The 21,029-nt window shown below is 43.8% G+C and overlaps 1 protein-coding gene across 2 annotated transcripts in view; it reads left to right on the top strand.

The window, feature by feature from the left end:
- The window catches only part of DTNBP1 (dystrobrevin binding protein 1), a 147,568-nt gene that overhangs the window by 27,941 nt on the left and 98,598 nt on the right, over positions 1-21,029 (top strand). For both annotated transcript variants that reach the window (XM_062187339.1, XM_062187340.1), the window contains one exon: positions 14,736-14,868. In XM_062187339.1, coding sequence (XP_062043323.1) covers positions 14,736-14,868 — 133 coding nt within the window. The remainder of the gene's footprint in view (positions 1-14,735; positions 14,869-21,029) is intronic.

The raw sequence follows: 21,029 nt of genomic DNA, 5'->3' as shown, positions 1-21,029 counted from the left end.
TAAATGAGTGTACTCGTTTGGCTAAATTTATACTTTGTGGAAATTTGTGTTTATAGTTCTCATTTGGATGGACTATGATGGCATCCTTTTTTTCTTGGGTTAATATTCAGAAAATTATTATTTTACAGCGATGCATCTGAGGATAATACTGTGGCTCTCTGTGTTTAAGGACAAAATTATAATAATTTTGTTTAAATATCTTAATAAGCTTTATTTCTGATTCCAGAATCAGGCAGCACTTCACCCCATAAGTAGAACATATAAGGCTTTTGTTGTGGGTGCAGCGGGTAAAGGTACTGCTTGCAATGCCGGCATCCCATGTGGATGCCAGTTCAGGTCCCATCTGCTCTACTTCTGATCCAGCTCTCTGCTAATAGCCTGGGGAAAGCAATAGAAGATGGCTCTAGTGCTTGGGCCTCTGCTACCACTGCGGGAGACCCAGACAAAGCTCCTGGCTCCCGGCTTCGGCCTGGCCCGTTGCGGCCATCTGGGAGTGAAGTAATGGATGGATGATCTCTCTCTGTTTCTCCCTCTCTTTCTGTAACTTTGCCTTTCAAATAAGTAAATAAATCTTTTATATATATGTATATATATATCCCAAAAGACTGAGCAGAGTGAGTTGGTTTTATAGGTACAGAAAAGTTGAAGGAAGCAGAAACAGAGAACAGAGTTGGTCAGGTCATTTTTTTTTTCCTTCAAAGATTGATTGATTTTTTGAAAGAGTTGTAAGGAAAGAGAGAGAGAGAGAGAGATCGATCTTTAATCTGCTGGTTCACTCCCTAGATGGCCGCAAGAGCCAGGGCTAGGCCAGGCTGAAGCTGGGAGCCAGGAGCCTCCTCAGGGTCTCGTACATGGGTAACAGAGGCCCAAGCACTTGGGCCATCTTCTGCTGCCTTTTCAAGGCCACTCACAGGGAGCTGGATCTGAAGTGGAGCAGCCAGGATACAAATTAGTGCCCAGGGGGTGCTGCCATCGAAGGCAGCAGCTTTACCTGGTATGGCACAACACCGGCCCTATGAGAGTTAGTCATTTCAAAGTTAATTTCCTTGAAAGGTAAGATGAGAAAGAACAGTAGGAAAGTAACTGATCAGTAATGTCAGTTTATTGTAGGTTCCGTCTTTTGTGTAACAATTAAAGCAGGGGAAGATCCATTATCATGCTGCTAATTACAGCCTGTTTGGGAAATTCAGCCATTATGTCTCTAATCTGAATTTCTTGCAGGAGCGGAGAACAGCTTAGTTTCAGCTTAAGGATGGGAATTCAGCACTAGTGACTATTTTGATTGTTATCCTCATCTGTTGGGGGCCTTTGTAAAAATTTAGTCCAAAACAATGACCTCCTGCATTTTTATTTAACGCTGTTTTCTAAGCAAACTTAAGATCTCAGTGAAATAGCAGGTAGGAGCTATCCATACAGAAGATAAACTACTTGAGCTAATAATATGATCCAGTCTTATAGGTAAGAAGGTAAGGACACTCCATCGTCTCCTTCTGTTGTTTAAAATTACTTGATTGAAAAACAAAACAAGTAATTCGGAAATGATGAAACAAGTTTTTGTGTATGTGAACAGAGCAGACCAATGGTATTTGGCAAGCCATTGCTGATACCAGCTTTTACAGCACCTACCGAGTCAATTTGTTAGCTGCTTTACAATGCTACCTGTAATCTTGGCAAGAACCCTATAATAGTACTTACTGTCCCCACTTACTGGATAAAGAAACTGAGGTGTGGCAAGGTTGTGCCTTGCCCAGGATCACACAGTTAATTGGGTGCATGCCCAGGATCCCCAGCACAGGGATGACCTCCTCGGTGAGGGATGCGATGCTGGGATTAACAGTTCTTCAAGGTCCTGGCTGTTAACTTGCCTTCTTGGGGTGGGCTTTTGTTGTTTCTGAAGTGGAGTGAGGAAAAGAGGTTCCGCGGCTTGGGAGGACTGGAAGACTGGTTTCCCTTTGCCTTGTTTCCCTCTCGTGGGTATGGTGATGGTTCTTCTCAAGCCTCAGGTGACTAAGAAAATAACCCTCGAGATACTTGGGATTTTCTTCGTAACTTGTTAGTGTTTAGCTCTGCGTCACATGATTTAGTTGTGCTATTCTTTGCAGATGCTCTGCTCTGACGACCTCTCTCTTTCCTCCCACCAGCTGAGAGTGAGTTGTTTATAGCTACGTGTTCTTTTTTTAAAGATTTAGTTGAAGGGCAGAATGATAGAGAAAAGGAGAGACAGGGAGACATCTTCCGTCTGCTGATTTACTCCCCAAATGACTGCACTGGGCAGAGCTGGGCCAGACCGAGCTAGGAGCCAAGTTCTATATCTGGGTCTCCCAATGGGTGTCAGGGACCCAGACAATCAGGCATCTTCCACTGCTTTCCCTGGCGCATTAGCAGGGAGCTGGATTGGACGTGGGGCAGCCAGGACTACAGCTGCATGGGTGCAGGTGTAGGCTTAACTTGCTGCATCACAGGCTGGTTCCTACTTGTTTTCTGATGCCACTTTACTGACTGAGTGCTTTTCTGCCACAATTCTTACTGTTCATAGCTAATACTATTTAAAAAATGCAATCTACTTAATTCTTTCTCAAAATACTCCATTTTCATTCTGAGTCAGGATTCTAGCATCCTGAGAACAGTTGGTGTTTAATGACACATGGTTGTAGTCATCAGTAGCTGCACTGTGGCTTTGTCAGCAATCGGTCAGGTTCCCATTGCCTACTGGAGTTCTCTGTCCTCTAGGAACATCTGTCACTAAAGGTGAATTTAAGCTAAAGGACTCTGAAATCCTGTCTGGGCAGTCACTTCTAAAGATTTGAATTGTTTGTTCTCCCTAGTCTATATCCAACTTATGGACTGAGGTCTAACATGTCTAACTTACATCTAACTGTGGACTCTGGAGAGTTCGTCTAGTTTGCTTCAGAGAGACAAGCAGAATCTAGATGGTTGATTTTTGTACATATTACCAGTCTGCATTATTCTTTAGCATTTGAAATACATGCTACCTTTGGGCTTCATCTATAGCTGTTATTTGCTTGATGTTTATGCATAATAATGAATGACTGTGGAAGGTCCAATTCAAAATTCTCAATGAACCCATGGTTGTGTTGAAACTGTGGGACATACAGGTAGACAGCTTAAGCTCCATGGAGTCAGTGCTGGTATTCTTTATCCTGTGGGGTAGGTTTCATAAAGGTATCTGTATCAGTGCCCTGGAGGCATTCTTTTTACTGAGGTTATGCATCATTCTTAGATACTGGAAGCACCGAGTGTTTTAAATGTTCATTTGTATCCTATGGATTCATTTTCATATTCTCTCCCTCTCTGATAGCCTCAAAATATCTCCTATCATCACATCAATACCTTGATCTTATATTACAAAGCTCAAATAGCCAAACAGTAACAACAAATAAAAAGCACCTTAGAAGAAAATTGTAACTAACTCTAACTTCTTTGAACTTTTTATCTGCTGGCTGTCAGATCTAATGTATCCAGTCTCTCCATTTTCTAGGCTGCTTACCCCTGTCGATCTTGCCTTGTTGTCTGGGAGGTGGGAGAGGAGGGAGTTTGCCCTTATTAAAGAGTATCATGTGAGAAATTTAGACTCATTTTGAAAGGCTTTTTTTCTTTGAAAGACTTTTTATTTGAAAGGCAGAGTGCCTTTATTTGAAAGGAGGAGGATGGGAAGGGGAAGAGAGAGCCAGTGCTCATAGCGGTTCACTCCCTAAATGCCCACAACAAATTGGGCTAAGGCCAGGAGCCTGGAACTCCATCCGGGCCTCCTGTTTAGGTGACAGGAGCCCCAGTATTTGGGCCATCTTCTGCCGCCTCCTGGGTACATTAGCAGGGAGCTGGATTGGAAGCGTGGATCAGCCAGGACTCCCACCAGGCATTCTGAGTGGAATGCAGGCCTTCTCAGAAGCAGCTTAAATCAGTGTGCCACAGAACCCACCCTCAGCTTAGACTTCTGTTAATACTTTTAGCTGTGCTATCCTGCTGCTTAATAAATATGACTCCTGGTTATGTGGCCCCTCAGGAATTGTTGAGTAACAACAGCTAATCCGTTCATATTGGTATTTTATGGAATAAGACCCATCTGGCTTACCAAAGCTTGCCTTCATTGATAGTTATTGAAAGAGTTGTCATTTAAGAAGAAATGCTAAAGGTAGGTAGGAAACTGGGAAACAAGAGGTATGAACTCTCAGATCCCAATTCCTCAGCTTCCTAACTGCCCTGCCTGTGCAGGGGTCTTAATTGCTCCAGGTTCTAGCTTCTTCATTTGCAAAATATGAGTCAGAGTACGGTCAGCCTTTGTATTTTGGGTTCCACATCTGCAATTCAACCAACTGTGGATCAAACATATTCAGAAAAATTAGCATCTGCGCTAAACGTGCAGATTTTTTTCCTTGTTAGAGCACTTACACAGTATTATGTATACGACCTAGTGATGATTGAAAGTATGTGAGGATGTGGGCAGGTTATATACAAATACAATGCCATCTTATAAGTACTGCACACTTAACATAGGAGGACTAGCATCCATAGAATTTGGTGTCCACGGTGGGGAGGTGGTGGTCTTCGGACCAGTGCCCTGAGAATGCAGAGGAAGGAGTGTAGCTGCCTCACAGGGTGGGTGGGGGAGAGGTGAGAGGATGAATAGACAGCGCCTAGCACACTGAGCATATGCATTAGACATGTGCTGTGGATGACCCTGCGCTGTTCATGGGTCTGAGAGGCAGCAGTAAGCAAGGCCAGGCAACTGCCATCAAGATGCTGGCTTTCTACTGGGGTTCTCTAGGATTTGTGGCTTTACAAAACCATTGCTCTGTGATGGGTGCTGGGCAATTTAGCTTGTGCTGCAAAACAGTTGAGAACGCAAAGCCACAGCAGGAGATGCACAGGGAAGTGTTCTGCACATCCATAGATGGTGTGTAGGGGTGAAGGGACACTTGTACCCAGATTCTGTGTACTCTCTGAAGCAATGTGTTTCTTACAAAAATTGCAATGTTAGAAAAGTACTGTAGTGATTGAATTCTCTTAAACTTCCACTAGAGGGCAGTCTAATCCTATCCCTTTACTGAAGTGCAAAAACCAGCAAGGGCTTGTCTGAATTTTCCCTTAGTTTATCCTATATGACCTTATATGACCTTCATCTAGAACACATTCTGTTAATTCTTAGTTAACCAAATGAGATAAGAAAATGGCTGCCATGAACTGAGTACTCTGCTTTTGTTCTGACCTTTCCTGATAGGTTATTGTTTTACGGTCTGTGCAGAATTTGAGAGGCCAGCTCACAGGAGAGCTGTCCCAGCAGTTTGTGCTTCAGGAACTAGATTATTTTATTGGCCAGGTACTTGCTAAGATTAGACCCAGTTAGAGGCACATGACTTCTCTTGGATGGACACCTTCTGGTCTCTTACATGGATCTCATTTGCTACGTAGTGGCTTTTACAAGTTATGCCTCTCCTAACATTTCTGCACTACCACACTGTCAATGCCTTATTTCCTTACGACACAGAAGTGTAGCACAAGCATTTGAAGTGCATCACAGTCCTTTAACAGCTGGGATTCTGTGACCCAAGAGTTTGAAGCAAGATTCCTTTGTTCCATGAAGCTAATTATTTTGTTAGAGAAGAACTCACTGAGATAATTAATTTTAGAGTGCTGCTGTGTTTTTCATGTATCAGTGGCTACACTACAGATGATCTGTGTTTGAAACAAATGACACAAAGGAAAATTCCAAACAGAATTGCCCTTCCTCTGGGACAGTCTTCCCACAAAGATTTGTGAAGCTCTTTCCTGCACAGCTGTCAGGCATTCCCAAATGGCTCTCACGATAAACTCCCACCTATCTTTCCTGCTGATCACTGAGTGAGACATATGCTGTTGTTACGCCGGGCAAAATGGTGGGGCTTGAGCTTCCTGGTAAGGTATATTTATGTCCGCGGAGGCCAGCGAGGGCTTTCTGTTCGTGCATTCTAAGTTGGTTACCAGATTACTCATATGTGCAGCTTGTAACAGGAAATGTGCAGGCTGTGATAGGGAAATTAAGTTTCTGCCAGTTTAAATTCAATATGGAATACTCAGAATAATATCATATATGTGCTTCTAATTATTTGAAGAAATTTTTAAAAAGTTTTTAATATAAGAAAGGAAGAGTTTTTTTCAATACATTTCTTTTGTGTTTTATTTCAAATCTGTTAAGAGTGAAAACGGAAACTTTCCATTGCTTGCTGGCAGTGCAGCCAGGGCTGACATGTAATGTCTACTGGGCTTTCTCAGGTCTGCTCATGTTTGACCTATTCTTTTACAAAATCTAGCACATTGTCTTTTTTTTAAAAAGATTAATTTATTTATTTGAAAGAGTTACACAGAGAGAGAAGGAGAGGCAGAGAGAGGGGGAGGTCCCCATCCGCTGGTTTACTCCTCAGTTGTCTGCAATGGCTGATCCAAAGCCAGGAGCTTCCTCTTGGTTTTCCCATGTGGGTGCAGGGGCCCAAGAACTTGGGCCATCATCTACTGCTTTCCCAGGCCACAGCAGAGAGCTGGATCAGAAGTGGAGCAGCCAGGACTTGAACTTGTACCCATATGGAATGCTGGCTCAGTAGGCGGTGGCTTTACCTGCTACACCCCATAACACAAGCCTTTTTATTTATTTATTTATTTTTTATTTATTTTCTTTGACGGGCAGAGTTACACAGTGAGAGAGAGAGAGAAAGAGAAAGGTCTTCCTTTTGCCGTTGGTTCAAGTTCCAAGTGGCCGCTACGGCTTGTGCGTTGTGGCCGGCGCGCCACACTGTTCCGAAGCCAGGAGCCAGGTGCTTCTCCTGGTCTCCCATACGGGTGCAGGGCCCAGAGACTTGGGCCATCCTCCACTGCCCTCCCGGGCCACAGCAGAGAGCTGGACTGAAAGAAGCAACCGGGACAGAATCCGGCGCCCCAACCGGGACTAGAACCCGGTGTGCTGGCGCCGCAGGCAGAGGATTAGCCTAGTGAGCCACGGCACCGGCCCACAATGTCTTAATATTTAAATTATATGGGAGTCATAGATTAGTTTTCTTGGTTATTTTTCATTTTAAGAGTCATAGAATCGCTGTGTCAGCAGAAATCATTCTTTATTGAATTCAGGAGACTCAGTATAAAGGGGTATAAAGATGGAATGATGCAGGCTTCACCATTAAGACCCTTGCTGGGGGCAGGCATTTAGCATAGCTATAAGGACGCCAGTTGAGACACCTGCATCCCTTATCAGGTGCCTGGATTCTGGTCCTAACCCTGCTTCTGATTCTAACTTCCTGCTAAAGCACACCCTGAAAGGGAGCAGATGATTGATAGCTTAACTATTGGGGTTCTTGCCACCTACGTGGGATGGAGTTTGTTCTCCTGCCTTCAAGCCTGGTCCAGCCTTGGCTGTTACAGGTAACTGGAGTGAACCAATAGATAGGTGTTCTCCCTCTGTCTGCCTGCCTGCTTGCCTCCCTCCCTCCCTCTCTCTCTCTCTCTCTCTCTCTCTCTCTCTCTCTCTGACTCTTTCAAATAAGTAAAATAAGGAAGACATTTTTTAAAGAAAACAAAAAAGGCCCTTACTGATTTCTGGGAGAGATGACAGAATACAAGAGTTGTTTGTTGGGGTTGGCGCTGAGGTGGAGTGGGTAAAGCCGCCACCTGCAGTACCAGCATCCTCTGTGGGTGCTGGTTTGAGTCCTGGCTGCTCCACTTCTGATCCAGCTTTCTGCTATGGCCTTGGGAAACCAATAGAAGATGGCCCAATTCTTTGGGCCCCTGCACTTGCGTGGGAGACCTGGAGGAAGCTTTGGATTGGTGCAGCTCTGGCTGTTGCAGCCAATTGGAGAGTGAACCAGCTGATGGAAGATATCTCTCTCTGTCTCTGCCTCTCCTTCTCTCTGTAACCTCTGGCTTTCAAATAAATAAATAAAAATTTTTTTTTTTAAAGAGCTTCTGTCAGAACATAAGTCCTGTGTAAGGATCAAAGGTCTGAAGAACAGCTCTGGAATGAGTCTGAAAAGACAGGGGGAGCTGGGCAGCGGAGTAAGCAGCAACTTGGGAAGCAAGGACACGAGGGCGCATGGTTCTCTTGGAATAGGGAGTGGTCCTGAATTGCTGTCATGCAGAATAGGTGAAAGAAAGTAGCAGCCAAGATGTGAAGAGGTGGCCAGAGGGCCATGGGTCCCTGGTGCTAAGTTAAAGAGTTTAACTCGATTCAGGAGGCTGTGATGGTTTTTAAAGGAGGGAACGTAAATATGAATTTAGTGGTAGCAAAAGTGACTAGTGCCAATCTTGAGCATTTATTATTATTTTGTTTTTAAATTTGAGAGGCAAAGAGAGACAGAGAAAAAAAAAAAAAAAAAAAACAGTCCTATCTGCTGGTTCACTTCGGATGCAGGCAGTGGCCAGGACTGGACCAGGCTGAAGCGAGGAGGTGGGACCCAATCCAGGTCTCCCACATGGGTGGCAGGGTCTCCTACATCCCTGCTGCCTCCAAGGGTGCACTTTAGCAGGAAGCTGGAGCTGGGTGCCCAACCCAGCACTCCGGTGTGGGACACAGGCGTCTTCACCGCTTAGGCTGAACACTTGCTGCCCCCTCCCCTGAGACTTCTCTATTCGAAATTTCCCATTCAACACCCAGGTCTGATGGTGTATTCTTTTCTGAAGGGTGTCTGGTTTGCTTCTGTCTCTTGGAGTTTCACATTGATACTAGGTCACTGGCACGTTTCCTGATGGTCCTGACATTGTTAGCAAAAGAGTGAATAGGGCAGCAATACAGGCTGTGCCTAGAACAGAATCTATCCATGAGAAACTAACTGGCTTGCCTAATGACCAGCTTCATATCTCTGTAGTCAACCAGCAGAGCTAGAATCTCAATGGAAATTGCTGCCTGTCCAAATAAAAATATGAAAGGTAAAAGAATGTGTGCATTTTCCAATACAGAGTAATTGTTGACTCTGTGACATTACTTTCGTTGTATGAAAATCATTTGACATTTCATTCCTCTCACCTCAGGGGATCTTAAGTCTGAAAACATAGCCTAGAACATCCATATAATTTATGGTATATAAATTTATTAGGAATAGTGATAATTTTATTCATATTTTAATCTATAAGATCCATAGATTTTGTTTACATTGTGATCATTACCAGTAAGCAAAATTGTTAGTTTTAAATGACTTGAACAAAATTTATGTAATCTTTGTAAATTTTTCTGCCTATGTTTTCTTATATTCAACCATCAATTATTTACAGTCACATGCTCGGTTCAGGTGGTGCGGCTCAGTGAATGCCCTTGGCCGCTGTGCAGGTGCATGTTGCTGCCCTCTGCACAGGGGTCGCCATTGCATGGCCTCGCGTCTGTCAGGGGCAGGGCTGGGTTTCCAAGTGTGGGCTTCAAAGCCCTTCTCTTTAACCAGTCCTGTGTGTGCTCAGTATGCACGTGTGATGCTGAAGGAATCAAGTAGCTTAGAGTTACGTGGATTCTAGGTTAAATTTAATTATTCTAGTTCTTATCTCTAATCAAAGTGAAAATCGCCTTTCAAATAATCCCATTAGCCATGATCATCTTTTGTACTCTTTAAGACCCTGTCAGACTAGTTATCACCAAATGAGCTGAGTATCTCTTCTCCAGTGCTGTTAGTACTAGCTCCTAGGCTCCATCTCCTAGGCAGTTTTTCACTGAATAAAATAATGAAAATATGTCATCTAAATGGCAAATATTGCTGTGTGGCTTTGCCAGTTTCCCCCACATAAACTTCTTAAGTAACACTTACTGACATGCTTAGACGTCTTAGATGTAATTGTTCAATGATTAATACTTAGGTTTTGAAAATTCCTTCATTCAAGCATTCCAGTGTCACATATCCAGTCATGTGTTGCTTAGCAGTGGGCTATGCTGATGCATTGTGGGAAAACATCACAGAGTACACTTAAACCAAGATGGTGTGGGTCAGTCACTGCGTGTGGCCTCTCAGCGTGGTCAAGACATCAGGATCATATGACAGGATTTTTTTTTTTTTGGTAAGATTTATTTATTTATTTGAAAGAGTTAAACAGAGAGAGAAGGAGAGGCAGAGAAAGAGAGAGAGAGAGAGAGGTCCTCCATCCGCTGGTTCACTCCCCAAATGACCACAATGCCGGAGCTGTGCCAATCCAAAGCCAGGAGCCAGGAGCCTCTTCCAGGTCTCCCACGTGGGTGCAAAGGCCCAAGAACTGGGGCCATCTTCCACTGCCTTCCCTGGCCATAGCAGAGAGCTGGATCGCAAGTGGAGCAGCAGGAACTCGAACCGGCACCCACGTGCAGTCGGCGGCCCCACTCATAATGCCCCACAGTGCTGGCCCCAGGATATTTTCCAATAAGCTTTTTAAAAGATTTATTATTTTTTTTTATTTGAAAGAATTAGAGACAGAGAGATCTTCCATCTACTGGTTTATTCTCTAGATGGCCGTAGTGGCCTGGAGAGGGCCAGGCCAAAGCCAGGAGCCAGGAGCTTCTTCCAGGTCTCCCACATAGGCAGCAGAGGCACAAATGCTTGGGCCGTCTTCCTCTGCTTTTCTCAGACCATTAATTAGCAGGGAGCTGGATCAGAAGGGGAGCAGCCAGGCCACGAACCAATGCCTGTATGGGATGCCCACATCACATGTGGGGGCTTTACCCACTATGTCGCAATGCTGGCCCCTACAGAAAACATATTTATAAGTAGAATATACTCTAACATGATGACCAAAAGTATAATATGGCTGTTCTGGTCATTACCAAGTATTATGTGCATAGTCACATGTGCTGTAGTTTTATGCAACTGGCATTGCATGCTGTGGTGCTGTTTACATCACACAAACATGTGAGCGTGCATTGCAGTAAAATGTCATGTTGGCTGCTGGGTCACTAGGCTATAGGAATCTTTCCAGTCTGTTAGAATCTTATGGGACCACCTTCATGTATGAGGGCCATCGTTCACTCAGATGGCATTTATGCAGTGCTTGTCTGGTGGCTGTTTTTTGTGGTTCCTGAATGTACATCCCCAAACACAGGAACTGCGTTATCAGTCTAGACTTAGAAGTTTACAGGATTATATCAAGATAAAAAGCATAACCTAAAATGTCTTGTTTTAAAAAATATTTATTTATTTATGTGAAAGGCAGAGTGTGATGGAAACAAGGAGAGGTCTTCTGTTGGCTGGTTCACTCTGCAAATGGCCACAACAGCTGGGGCTGGGCGAGGCCAAAGCCAAGAGCTAAGAACTCCATTTGGTTCTCCCACGTGGGTGCTAGAGACCCAAGCGCTTTGAGCTGTCATCTGCTGCTTCCCATGCACAGTAACAGGGAGCTGGATGGAAAGTGGAGTAGCTGAGATGTGAACTGGCACTCCCATATGGGATGCTGGTGTTGCAAGAGGTAGCTTAACCTCCGTGCCATAGCGCCTGCCCCTAAAATGTCTGAAGAAAGCTGCTAAGCAGCTTGTCATCACATTTTCACTTGTCAGTAAAATTTCATCTGCACCCCTCCCCCACCACGCATGCTGGTAAGCCTTAGCCCTACTAAATAGACAAGAGAGTTTTTACGAGCACAGGTGCTCAGTAGGGTTAAAATTTAAGATACTAGGAAGTGTGGATGCATCTAGAATCCGTGAGATCTTTGATTCAAACAAAGATCATTGAAAGACAGTCAAAATTTTGCATCCTAAAAAAAGCCACAATTACAAGCTGAAATTTGAGGAGTTGCTTGAAGTCTACCATGACGAAAGCTAATTTAGAAAGTCATATGAAGATCAGAAGGTAGATGAAGGAATCGTGTGGGTGTTGGCAGCTGTTTGGGGGACGGCTGCACTGCCAGTTGCTCCTGCTTTCCTGCTTTCCTGCTCCTTCCCCACTGGATGGCAGCCATGTGCAACAAAGGAGAGCTGTCCTGCAGGGCTTTCTGTTGTCCCCCCTCCCCATCTCCTTCCAGTGCCCACAGCACCTCAGCTCTGTGGGGTTGGGTTGCCACTGACATGTGCCTCCCATCTACTGTAAGTATGTTTCTCTCTCTCTCTCCTTTCTCTCTCTCTCTCTCTCTCTCTCTCTCTCTCTCTCTCTCTCTCTCGGTAAAACAGCTTTATCCTGTATCAAAGCACAAACCAGAGACACTTTGGGAAGATGAGGAAGACAACACAGTCTGGCCCACAGCTCTCTAGAAAGTGGAGGGTGAGATTGGAAAGCCCCACCCCACTGCTTGTCCAGCCAAGCTGTGATCCTAACACCCACTTAGAATTTTCTTGTTCAGTCCGGCACTGTGGTGTAGAGTGTAAAGCCGCTGCCTGCAGTGCCAGCATCCCATATGAGCACCAGTTCTAGTCCCGGCTGCTCCTCTTCCATTCCAGCTCTCTGCTATGGCCTGGGAAAACAATAGAAGATGGTCCAAGTCCTTGGGCCCCTGCACCTGCGTGGGAGACCCAGAAGAAGCTCCTGGCTCCTGGCTTCAGATTGGCACAGTTGCAGCCAGTTGTGGAGTGAACAAGCGAATGGAAGACCTCTCTCTCTTTGCCTCTCCTTCTCTGTGTACCTCTGACTTTCAAATAAATAAATAAATAATTACTTTTTAAAAGCTGTTATATTAGAAACTATTTCTAGGGCCCACCTGGCTCTGCTTCAGCACATGAGGGATTGATCTTCAATTTGTGACTGCATGAGTCTCAGAGTGGTGAGGGGATGGACTAGAGAGCTCCCAGTGTGGAACCACTGCCCTCCAAGAGGCTGAGATGCAAGAAGCCAGCACTTATCTATCTCCTGTCCCCATCCCTGACCTCCTGGAGAGACCTGTGCTTTCAGACAGCCCCTGTGAGGTCCAGATATCAGGGTTTTTCCCAACATGAGTCCCAACCTGTTCAGCTCACCAACTGGCTTTTGGAGTCCCGCCTAATAAGGGACAGCCACTTGTCATCACAGCCCCCTGCTCAAGTTAGAAGCATGAGGAGAGCTGGCAGGCCTTCTGAGTAGGAGGGTGTTCCTGGGTCCTTGAGCAGGCAGTGAGTGCAGTGCCGGGTCCCACGTTCACTGGGGGAGACCTTGAAGACATATGTGGCTCCTGGGCTTCCTCGTTACCACCTGGAGGATAGGGGAGTTCTTGAGGACATTCTTAACACGTGTCACTCAGGCAGCTACTGCAGCTTGTGCAAAAAATTCACCAGCTGTCCCCAGGTGGGAGTGCCAGCAAGCAGTACACAAACCTTGCAGCTTCCAGCTGGACTGTCTTGTAAGGTGCAGCCACAAGACCCGTCCCTCAAATCTTTTTATCCCAGTGAAGAGCAGGTGTTCGTGGGTGTTCAGTAAATGATTAGGAAGCTGTTTGACAGAGTTCTAAAACCTTTGACAAGGGCAGGTGTTGTGATGCAGCTGCTTGAGCTGTAGTTTGGGACACCCTTGTCCCATGTTGGAATGCCTGGTTTGAGTCCTCTGTCCTCTGCTTCCAATCCAGCTTCCTGCTAATGCATCCCAAGAGGCAGGAGGTAGTGGCTTAAGTGCTTGGGCCCTGCCACCCATGTGGGACACCCAGATGGAGTTCTGGCTGCTGGCTTTGGCCTGGACCAACCCTGGCTATTGCTGGCATTTGGGAAGTGAATTAGCAAATGAAAGATCTCTGGATCTCTCTCTCTCTCTCTCTCTGCCTTTTTAGTAGATGAAAATAAATAAATAAGCATTAAAAACATCATGGACCTCTTAGGCTTTTCTGTTGTTTGAGAAAAAGACATATCCTCATCCCTACAATTGTGAAATCATTGTAGTATAAAAGGGACTCAAGTTGGATTCCTGATGTCCTTGACCTAATCTAATTGTTTGACCTTGGGAAAGGCAGTGAGTTAGTTTCTCTATGCTTTGGTCTTGACTCTCTGCAATGAGAGATTTGACTAGATGACCTCCATGTTCCGGTTAAGCTGCAAATCTAAGTGGTCCAGAGGCCATGTGGTGTGAAAGACCGCCCAGCTGGCAGACAGAGCTGAGGCCCTTCCCTGCCAACCACTGGCTGGCCCCATAACCTGTGCTTATGGTGTATTTGTACATATGGGGGCACTTCAGGAAATTCATGTAAAAGTGGAATTAAAGGATAAGTTAATTTTGGTGCAGTTTTTTTCTTTTAATCCTTGCATTGTGAGGTCTTCAGAAAGTTCATGGAAAATGCATCTTATGAAAAAAGCTGCATGGATTTCAAAAATTTTGCACCAAGATAAATTTATCTTTTAATTCCGTTTTTCCATGAGTTTTTTTTGAAGTGCCTTTGTGTCTACCATGTGTTGAATATTTGTGTACATGACATAGTAAAAGAGGTGAAACAAATGCTAAAGTAACTTGGAATCATAAATATTAAATTGTTAGGTATAAACTGTGTTAATTATATTTTGCTGTATTCTCAATTACATGAAAATTGGTTATGCATGTGTGGTATATGGGATCATTAGGCTATAGGATTTGATTAATTTCAATACTCCATTTCTTCATCATCCTGGTTAATAGAGTCTGCAGAGTATTTTGGAATGTTAGCTTTAGACAATGTTGAAACATACTCAGAAAAGGTAACTTATGAAGTGTGCTTTACTGTTGGTCAGTGTGTTCTAGTTTGCTTTAAGAAAGTTGAATAAAGAGCATTAAACAAATGCAAAACAACTCTAGAAGATCTAAACTTTGGTCTTCTTGACACTTTCTTATCTTGATGAGGGGTTCTGATTTTTGACATTGACTGCTGTTTTCTATCTCATGTGCTCTCAGCTCATCTCGAGGCCAGTTTTGAGGAGGTGGAAGACCACCTGCTACACCTGGAGGACCTGTGTGGGCAGTGTGAGTTAGAAAGACAAAAACACATGCATTCCCAGCAGCTGGAGAACTATAAGAAGAGTAAGAGGTGAGTGTGGTCATGGCGAAAGGAGGAGTAGACTGTTGATTGGGGGAGGGAAGTGCTGGTCACTGATAAGCCAGAAAAAAAAAAAATGCATGCAGGTGGTGAATTATCACATTGCTGTTAACATTTTTTGGACTGATGTCAAGAGGCAGGGTTGAGCTGTAAAATGAGTGTTTTGGAGCAGAAGTTCCCAGTCAAGTCCTTGTGTCCTTAGGAATGGGTCTGAAATGTGACTGGGTCATAAGAATATCCTAGACACAGTGTTTAAAATGCAGATTGCTCGACTGCATCACTGGGGAGCCTGATCCAAAGCTAATTCCAGTGAGCCATAAAGTGGAGCATGAAACACCTGCTAATAATACAACCACGAGTTGTATGGGATGGCGACCAGTGTGTGCTATAGAACAACCCCACAACTAGCTGGAGGAGTATATCTAGCACCCCAGAACTGGGTTGGTTCTTCTGGCTTCCAGTAAGCCAATCACTGACACTGGGCTTCTGGAATAAAGTAGGCATTTATTGCAGTGTACAGAGCAAGGAGCTAGGCAGCTGTCACTCAATTCCCAGGCTCCCTGAGGGAATAAAGGCTGTGAATCTTGCAGTTCCAAGTTAGGGATGAGCAGTGTGTGGTCAGCTTATGTGTGGGCCTCTGGTTAGTCCATAGTGTGGGTGACTTGCCTTTGATTGGTCAGTGATAGGTGCCTATGTGTTTCCTTTGGAATGGCAAAGGGTGAAGGTGTAGATTGGGTATTACTTTATATGAGCAAGGCTTGAAGTTCCCGAGAAACATCTCAATTAAATCTAACACAGGATGTTAGCTGTAGGGGTGATAAATGAACTCAAGGCCTGCAGTCCTGAGTGGTGCAGGAAAGCTTGGAACGCAGGCCAGCATTCAGGTGTTAACTATGTTAATGCTGGGGATAGTTGTGCACGCTACAAATGAGATACTGGGACTGGATAAACCTGTCCAAGGCTGCAGGGTAGTGAGATTTGGTTACAGGTGCATGCAGGACATCCCGACAAGAAGGCAGAATGCAGAGGGACCTGGCTGGACCTGGCTGCCCCTGGAGATGGGAACTGGGAGGAGGGTAATAAGGGCCATCAGTATGTGGCAACTTCTCCTGTCTCTTTGTACCCTCTGGTAAATGTATTTTTTTAATTAAGTGTGTGATTTGAAATAAAAAAGGTATATTACAAAATAAATTCCAATGATACTGCTGTGAGCCAGCATTCCAGGTGGTTTGGACGTAGGGGTGTTTAAAGGAGTCACGTTCTGAGAAACTGCAAGGCTGGGTGGAGGGTGGTTGGAGGGCAGGCTCCAAATGGAAAAGCTTTAACAGAGCTCCCTGGGATCCAGGGATCGGATCGCTTGGGAGAGTCGGTATGCATGTGAATTTTTTCCAAAGTCACTTCTATAAAGTTCATTTGCTCCACAAAGATTTCAGGGGGGTTTTCTGAGTATAGTATCAGTAGAGCAGGCCGTAAAGCCCAGAACTGAGCAGCAGTCTGAAACTGATGAGTTTATTAAGGTATCTTCCACACAGACGGGGCACAGGCCAGACTTTGTCCTTCTACAATTACTGGGCAGCTGGACTTGGGGCTTGTGGCATTCCTTGTCTTCTGTAGGGATAGCCCCTTAGGTGTGAGCCCCTTAGGTTTAGCTTTTTGACTCTCAGCAAGTCTCGTGGTGACCCTTAAATTTTACGGCTGGAAGTATGGCCAGTAGGCTGACAGGTGGTCAGCAGTCAGCAGCCCCCTATGAGAGAGACTCAGCATGCCATCACTGTGGTTTGTAGTAGAGAAGAATTCAAAACAGAGAGACAGATGGAGATATAGGAAGACAGGATTTAAAGGTATAGTACACACTCAGACAAGACTGCATGCAGTCTCTCTCCCTGAAGAAATAGCACTGCTCCCACTGAAGTTTGGGTGGTCTCTATAGGGTGGGGTCTGGTGCCCTAATTGCATATACAAATGGGATGGGAGCTTGGGTGAGGCTTTAGGCAAGTGTTGATCTCTAGGACTGTCACCATGGTGTCTTGTGCATGATGGGAAGTGAGGCTCAGGTGCATGGTGGGGAATGGGCACAGCGAACCTGCAGCCCTGTTGGATAAGCACAGAGGTGGATGGAGTTTTAGGCTGTGCATGGCTGACAGCAACAAATGCTGCTGGCAGTTTGTTAGCTGCTTTGCTCACTAACTCCCTGCCTAGCCTTTATCATGAGGAAGGACTTCTGAAGGAGTCCATGAGCCTTGTGACCCGTGAATTTCCAGTCTGGTCTCTGGAGTTTGGGATGATGGAAGAGGCAGAGTCGTCTTCAATTTTCAGTGAAAATGAAGGGAGCTGTTCTGTGTGAAGAATAGCCCTGGGAGTGAACTGATGAGCCGGGGTCTCAAGGAGCACAGGAGGCAAGCTTAGGATGTTGAGAGGGAATTTTTGCTGGATGTTGGAGAGCTCGGGTGTGGTGACCAAAGAGGATGGTTTCCTCGTCTGTATAACGGGGGTAATAATGGTACCCAATAGGGTTGTTCCGTTGATTCAGTTAGCACGGTGCGTGGAGTAGTGCTTAGTTAGTACCTGGAATGTGTTCTGTCAGTGGTAGCCAGACGGACTGATTTCTGCTAATTATTGCATGGGTGTCTATAAATAGGTAGATATTGTATATTTTAATACAGTGATTTTTTTAGCTACTTGAATATAAGAATTATATAACTATTGTGATTTTTTTTTCTATCACTGTACAAATTTGATTGTTTGAAATATAGTGTGATACTTTAATACATAAAATCAAATCCCCGGTTTTGGTAAGAAAACTAGATAGAAAAGAAAGTGGCGTGATTTGGACCTATGAAATTTTGTTAGGCTTTGCTTCACCCTCATTCAGTAGCCTAGATGTATCTTAATTCATATTATTAAATGAAAATTAACTTAGTGTTTAGAAAATAACATCACCTATAATTCAGGTAACATCCAAAATATACTAAATAGCTTAATTTTTTTCATATTAATTGAAATTTTTTCTTTTTAGAGGTACAGTTGGGTAGTAGAAATAGCATTGTCCTTAGCATCCTGGCTTCACAGGTTGATAACTCTATTTCTCTTGGGCAAACCATTCACTTTCCTTTATACCTTATTCTTTTGCAAAGCTTTGCTTATTGTAGAACCTTGTGAGTCTTCTTGACTAGTGAGACAGGGAGGTGAGGAGAGCAGTGGAGCCACACAGAGGTAGTTCCTCTTACCCCAAGACCTGTAGAATATAGGTTTGGTTCCCTTTGCAGTGAAGACAGACCGCTTGCCTGGACCAGGCTCATACCAGTTTAAGGGGTCAAGGTGGATCTAGATGGACCTATAGCTCATTATACGCTCGTGTAATACGCTAGCCTGCTGAATTATCCTGGCTGGCATGACAGAAAACATTGGCTCATATAAGGAGCAAAAAGGGCAGTAGCTTGATTCTAGATCTCCACCGATTTTCTTTTCTTTTATTTTTTTAAGATTTATTTATTTGAAAGAGTTACACAGAGAGAGGAGAGGCAGAAAGAGAGAGAGAGAGAGAGAGAGAGAAAGGTCCTCTATCTGCTGGTTCATCCTCCAATTGGCTGCAATGACAGGAACTGCGCCCATCCGAAGCCAGGAGCCAGGAGCGTCTTCCAGGTCTCCCACACGAGTGCAGGGTCCAAGGACTTGGGCCATCCTCCACTGCCTTCCCAGGCCATAGCAGAGAGCTGGATCAGAAGTGGAGTAGCTGGAACCTGAACTGGCGCCACATGGAATGCCAGCACTACAGGTGGCGGCTTTACCCGCTATGCCACAGTGCCGGCCCAAATCTCCACCGATTTTCTAGAACCATGAGTACTCCTTCTTCCTTAAGTGACTCTGGTAATGATAAACACAGAAGCAGGACTACTGCCTTCTGAGTAGGCCTCACTGTGTGGAGTACCTATCTTTGCTTTCTCAATAAAATGCCTGCTGCTCACCATTGCTATTCTCCAACTTGCTCCTGAATTCTTCCACAAAGCCCAGTCTTTACCAGTCAGTCCTCGCTGTCAGTGCTACTAGCATTTGAAATAATTATTTTAAAATTGCATCTTAAAATTTCTTTTCAAATTTGAAATGTGGGCAGAGTGAGAGTGAGACAGACAGAGATAGACTTAAAGACAGAGATCTCCCATCTACTGGTTCATTTCCCAGATGCCTACAAAGCTCCAGGGCTGGGCCAGGGCAAAGCCAGGAGCCAGGAACTCAGTCCAGGTCTTCCACATGGGCGGCCAGGGACTCAAGAATGTGAGCCATCAGATGCTGCTTCTGAGGGTGTACAGTAGAAAACCAGAACTGGGAACTGGAGCCAGGTACTCCAGTGTGGGATGCAGGTGTCCCAAGAAGCATCTCAGCGGTCAAACAGCTGCCCCACACCCACCGTAAATTGCTTCTTTTAATAAACTTAGTTGTGAAAAACAGATTTGTTGGTAATGACTGTTACCCTGAAATATATGAGAAAATAGTATGCCAATCGAGGACTACCAGTTTATAATCTGTAGTTTATAATCCAGAGGTAAATAATTGCAAATATTTCAAACTCTGGTAGGCCAAGTTTTTAAAAAATCATAAAACTCATCCAGTATATAAAATAGTGCTTGTATTCTTACTTCATGTGTTTAAAAAAAAGAAATGGGGGGAATAGTGAGGACTTTTGGGGTACTAGTAATGCATTTTCTTAATTTGGATGTTGGTTATGAGTGTGATCAGATGCACACCTCATTTATATGTATACTTATATGCGTTTCTTGCTATGTATACTATATTCCAATAAAATTAAAAATTATAAAACTACCCACAGAAATAGCGTGAGATTTTAAAAATTGCATCTTTTCAAAGGTCATAACAGGTTTTTAACACATAAGTTTTAGTGAGAAGTTTCAAGGATGAGAAATTTAAATTAATTGATACCTTGAATTCTCCACATTTTATCTGAAAAAAATGATATATGTTGATATTTGTTATTGCATACTCATAGCCAGGTATTTTTCATCTAGTTGTCTAGCAAGACATTAGAGTTGTGATTTTAAAATGGGAGTCACACTTTTATTCTGAAGTGATTATTACTGATTTAATTCGGAATTATTACCAGAAATACAATTGTTTAGGTTAAATTCTTGAAGACTTAAGCTTGAATTTCTTATCTGCCACTTTCTACCCTGTTGTAAAGCAAATGACCTATCCTCAGCTTTCTTATATGTAAAACAAAGATAATGATAATTTCTGGCATGGTTACTAGAGATAAGAAAAAAGGTTTTTTTTTTTTTTTTTTAAGATTTATTTGAAAGAGTCATGCAGAGAGAGAATGAGAGGCAGACAGAGAAGTCTTCCATCCATTTGGTTCACTCCCCAGTTGGCTGCAATGGCCAGAGCTGTGCTGATCTGAAGCCAGGAGCTTCTTCCAGGTCCCCCAGATGGGTGCAGGGGCCCAAGGACTTGGGCCATCTTCCACTGCTTTCCCAGGCCATAGCAGAGAGCTGGATCGGAAGAGGAGCGGCCAGGACTTGAAACGGTGCCCATATGGGATGCCAGCACCACAGGTGGCAGCTTTACTGGCTATGACACAGCACCGGCCCCAAGATTTCCTTTTTTTTACAGGGCCAAATAAAAGCAGATCCTTGTAACTCTCAGAATTACTTTTGGTAATTCTTAATTTCAGTTAACTTGCTTCTCTGAATACAAATAGTGGAACTACCAAAACATTGCTTAATTAAATCTATTTATAAATGGTAATCTTTGTGAAATTCTTAGCATATTTTATTTGCATGTAACAGGATGAAGTATCTTTAAAAGAAACTTCTTGGAAGCAGTTTATTTAATCTCATTATTTACATGGCTGATTAACAATTGGTTGTTTATAGGATGAATAATTTGGTTACAAAACAAAGACAGTTGAGTGATTTTGTTTAGTTAAATGAAGAGTAATCAAAAAATATATTTTATAAAGATTATGTAGAACATTTACTATTCAGAGATGTTTTATGTGAATTTTAAACTCCTTTTGGGTTACTCTTATTCAGTCTTCTTGATGCCAGAACTGCAAGAATGATGAAGGTTTGGTGGATATAGAACTTGGACTTAATACATGGATGGGGCAGCATTTACTTTTTTTTTTTTTAAAGATTTAT

The sequence above is a fragment of the Lepus europaeus genome, chromosome 3 (assembly GCF_033115175.1).
Source record: "Lepus europaeus isolate LE1 chromosome 3, mLepTim1.pri, whole genome shotgun sequence".
NCBI classification, from domain to species: Eukaryota; Metazoa; Chordata; class Mammalia; order Lagomorpha; family Leporidae; genus Lepus; species Lepus europaeus.
This window is presented reverse-complemented; position numbering and strand designations above follow the sequence as displayed.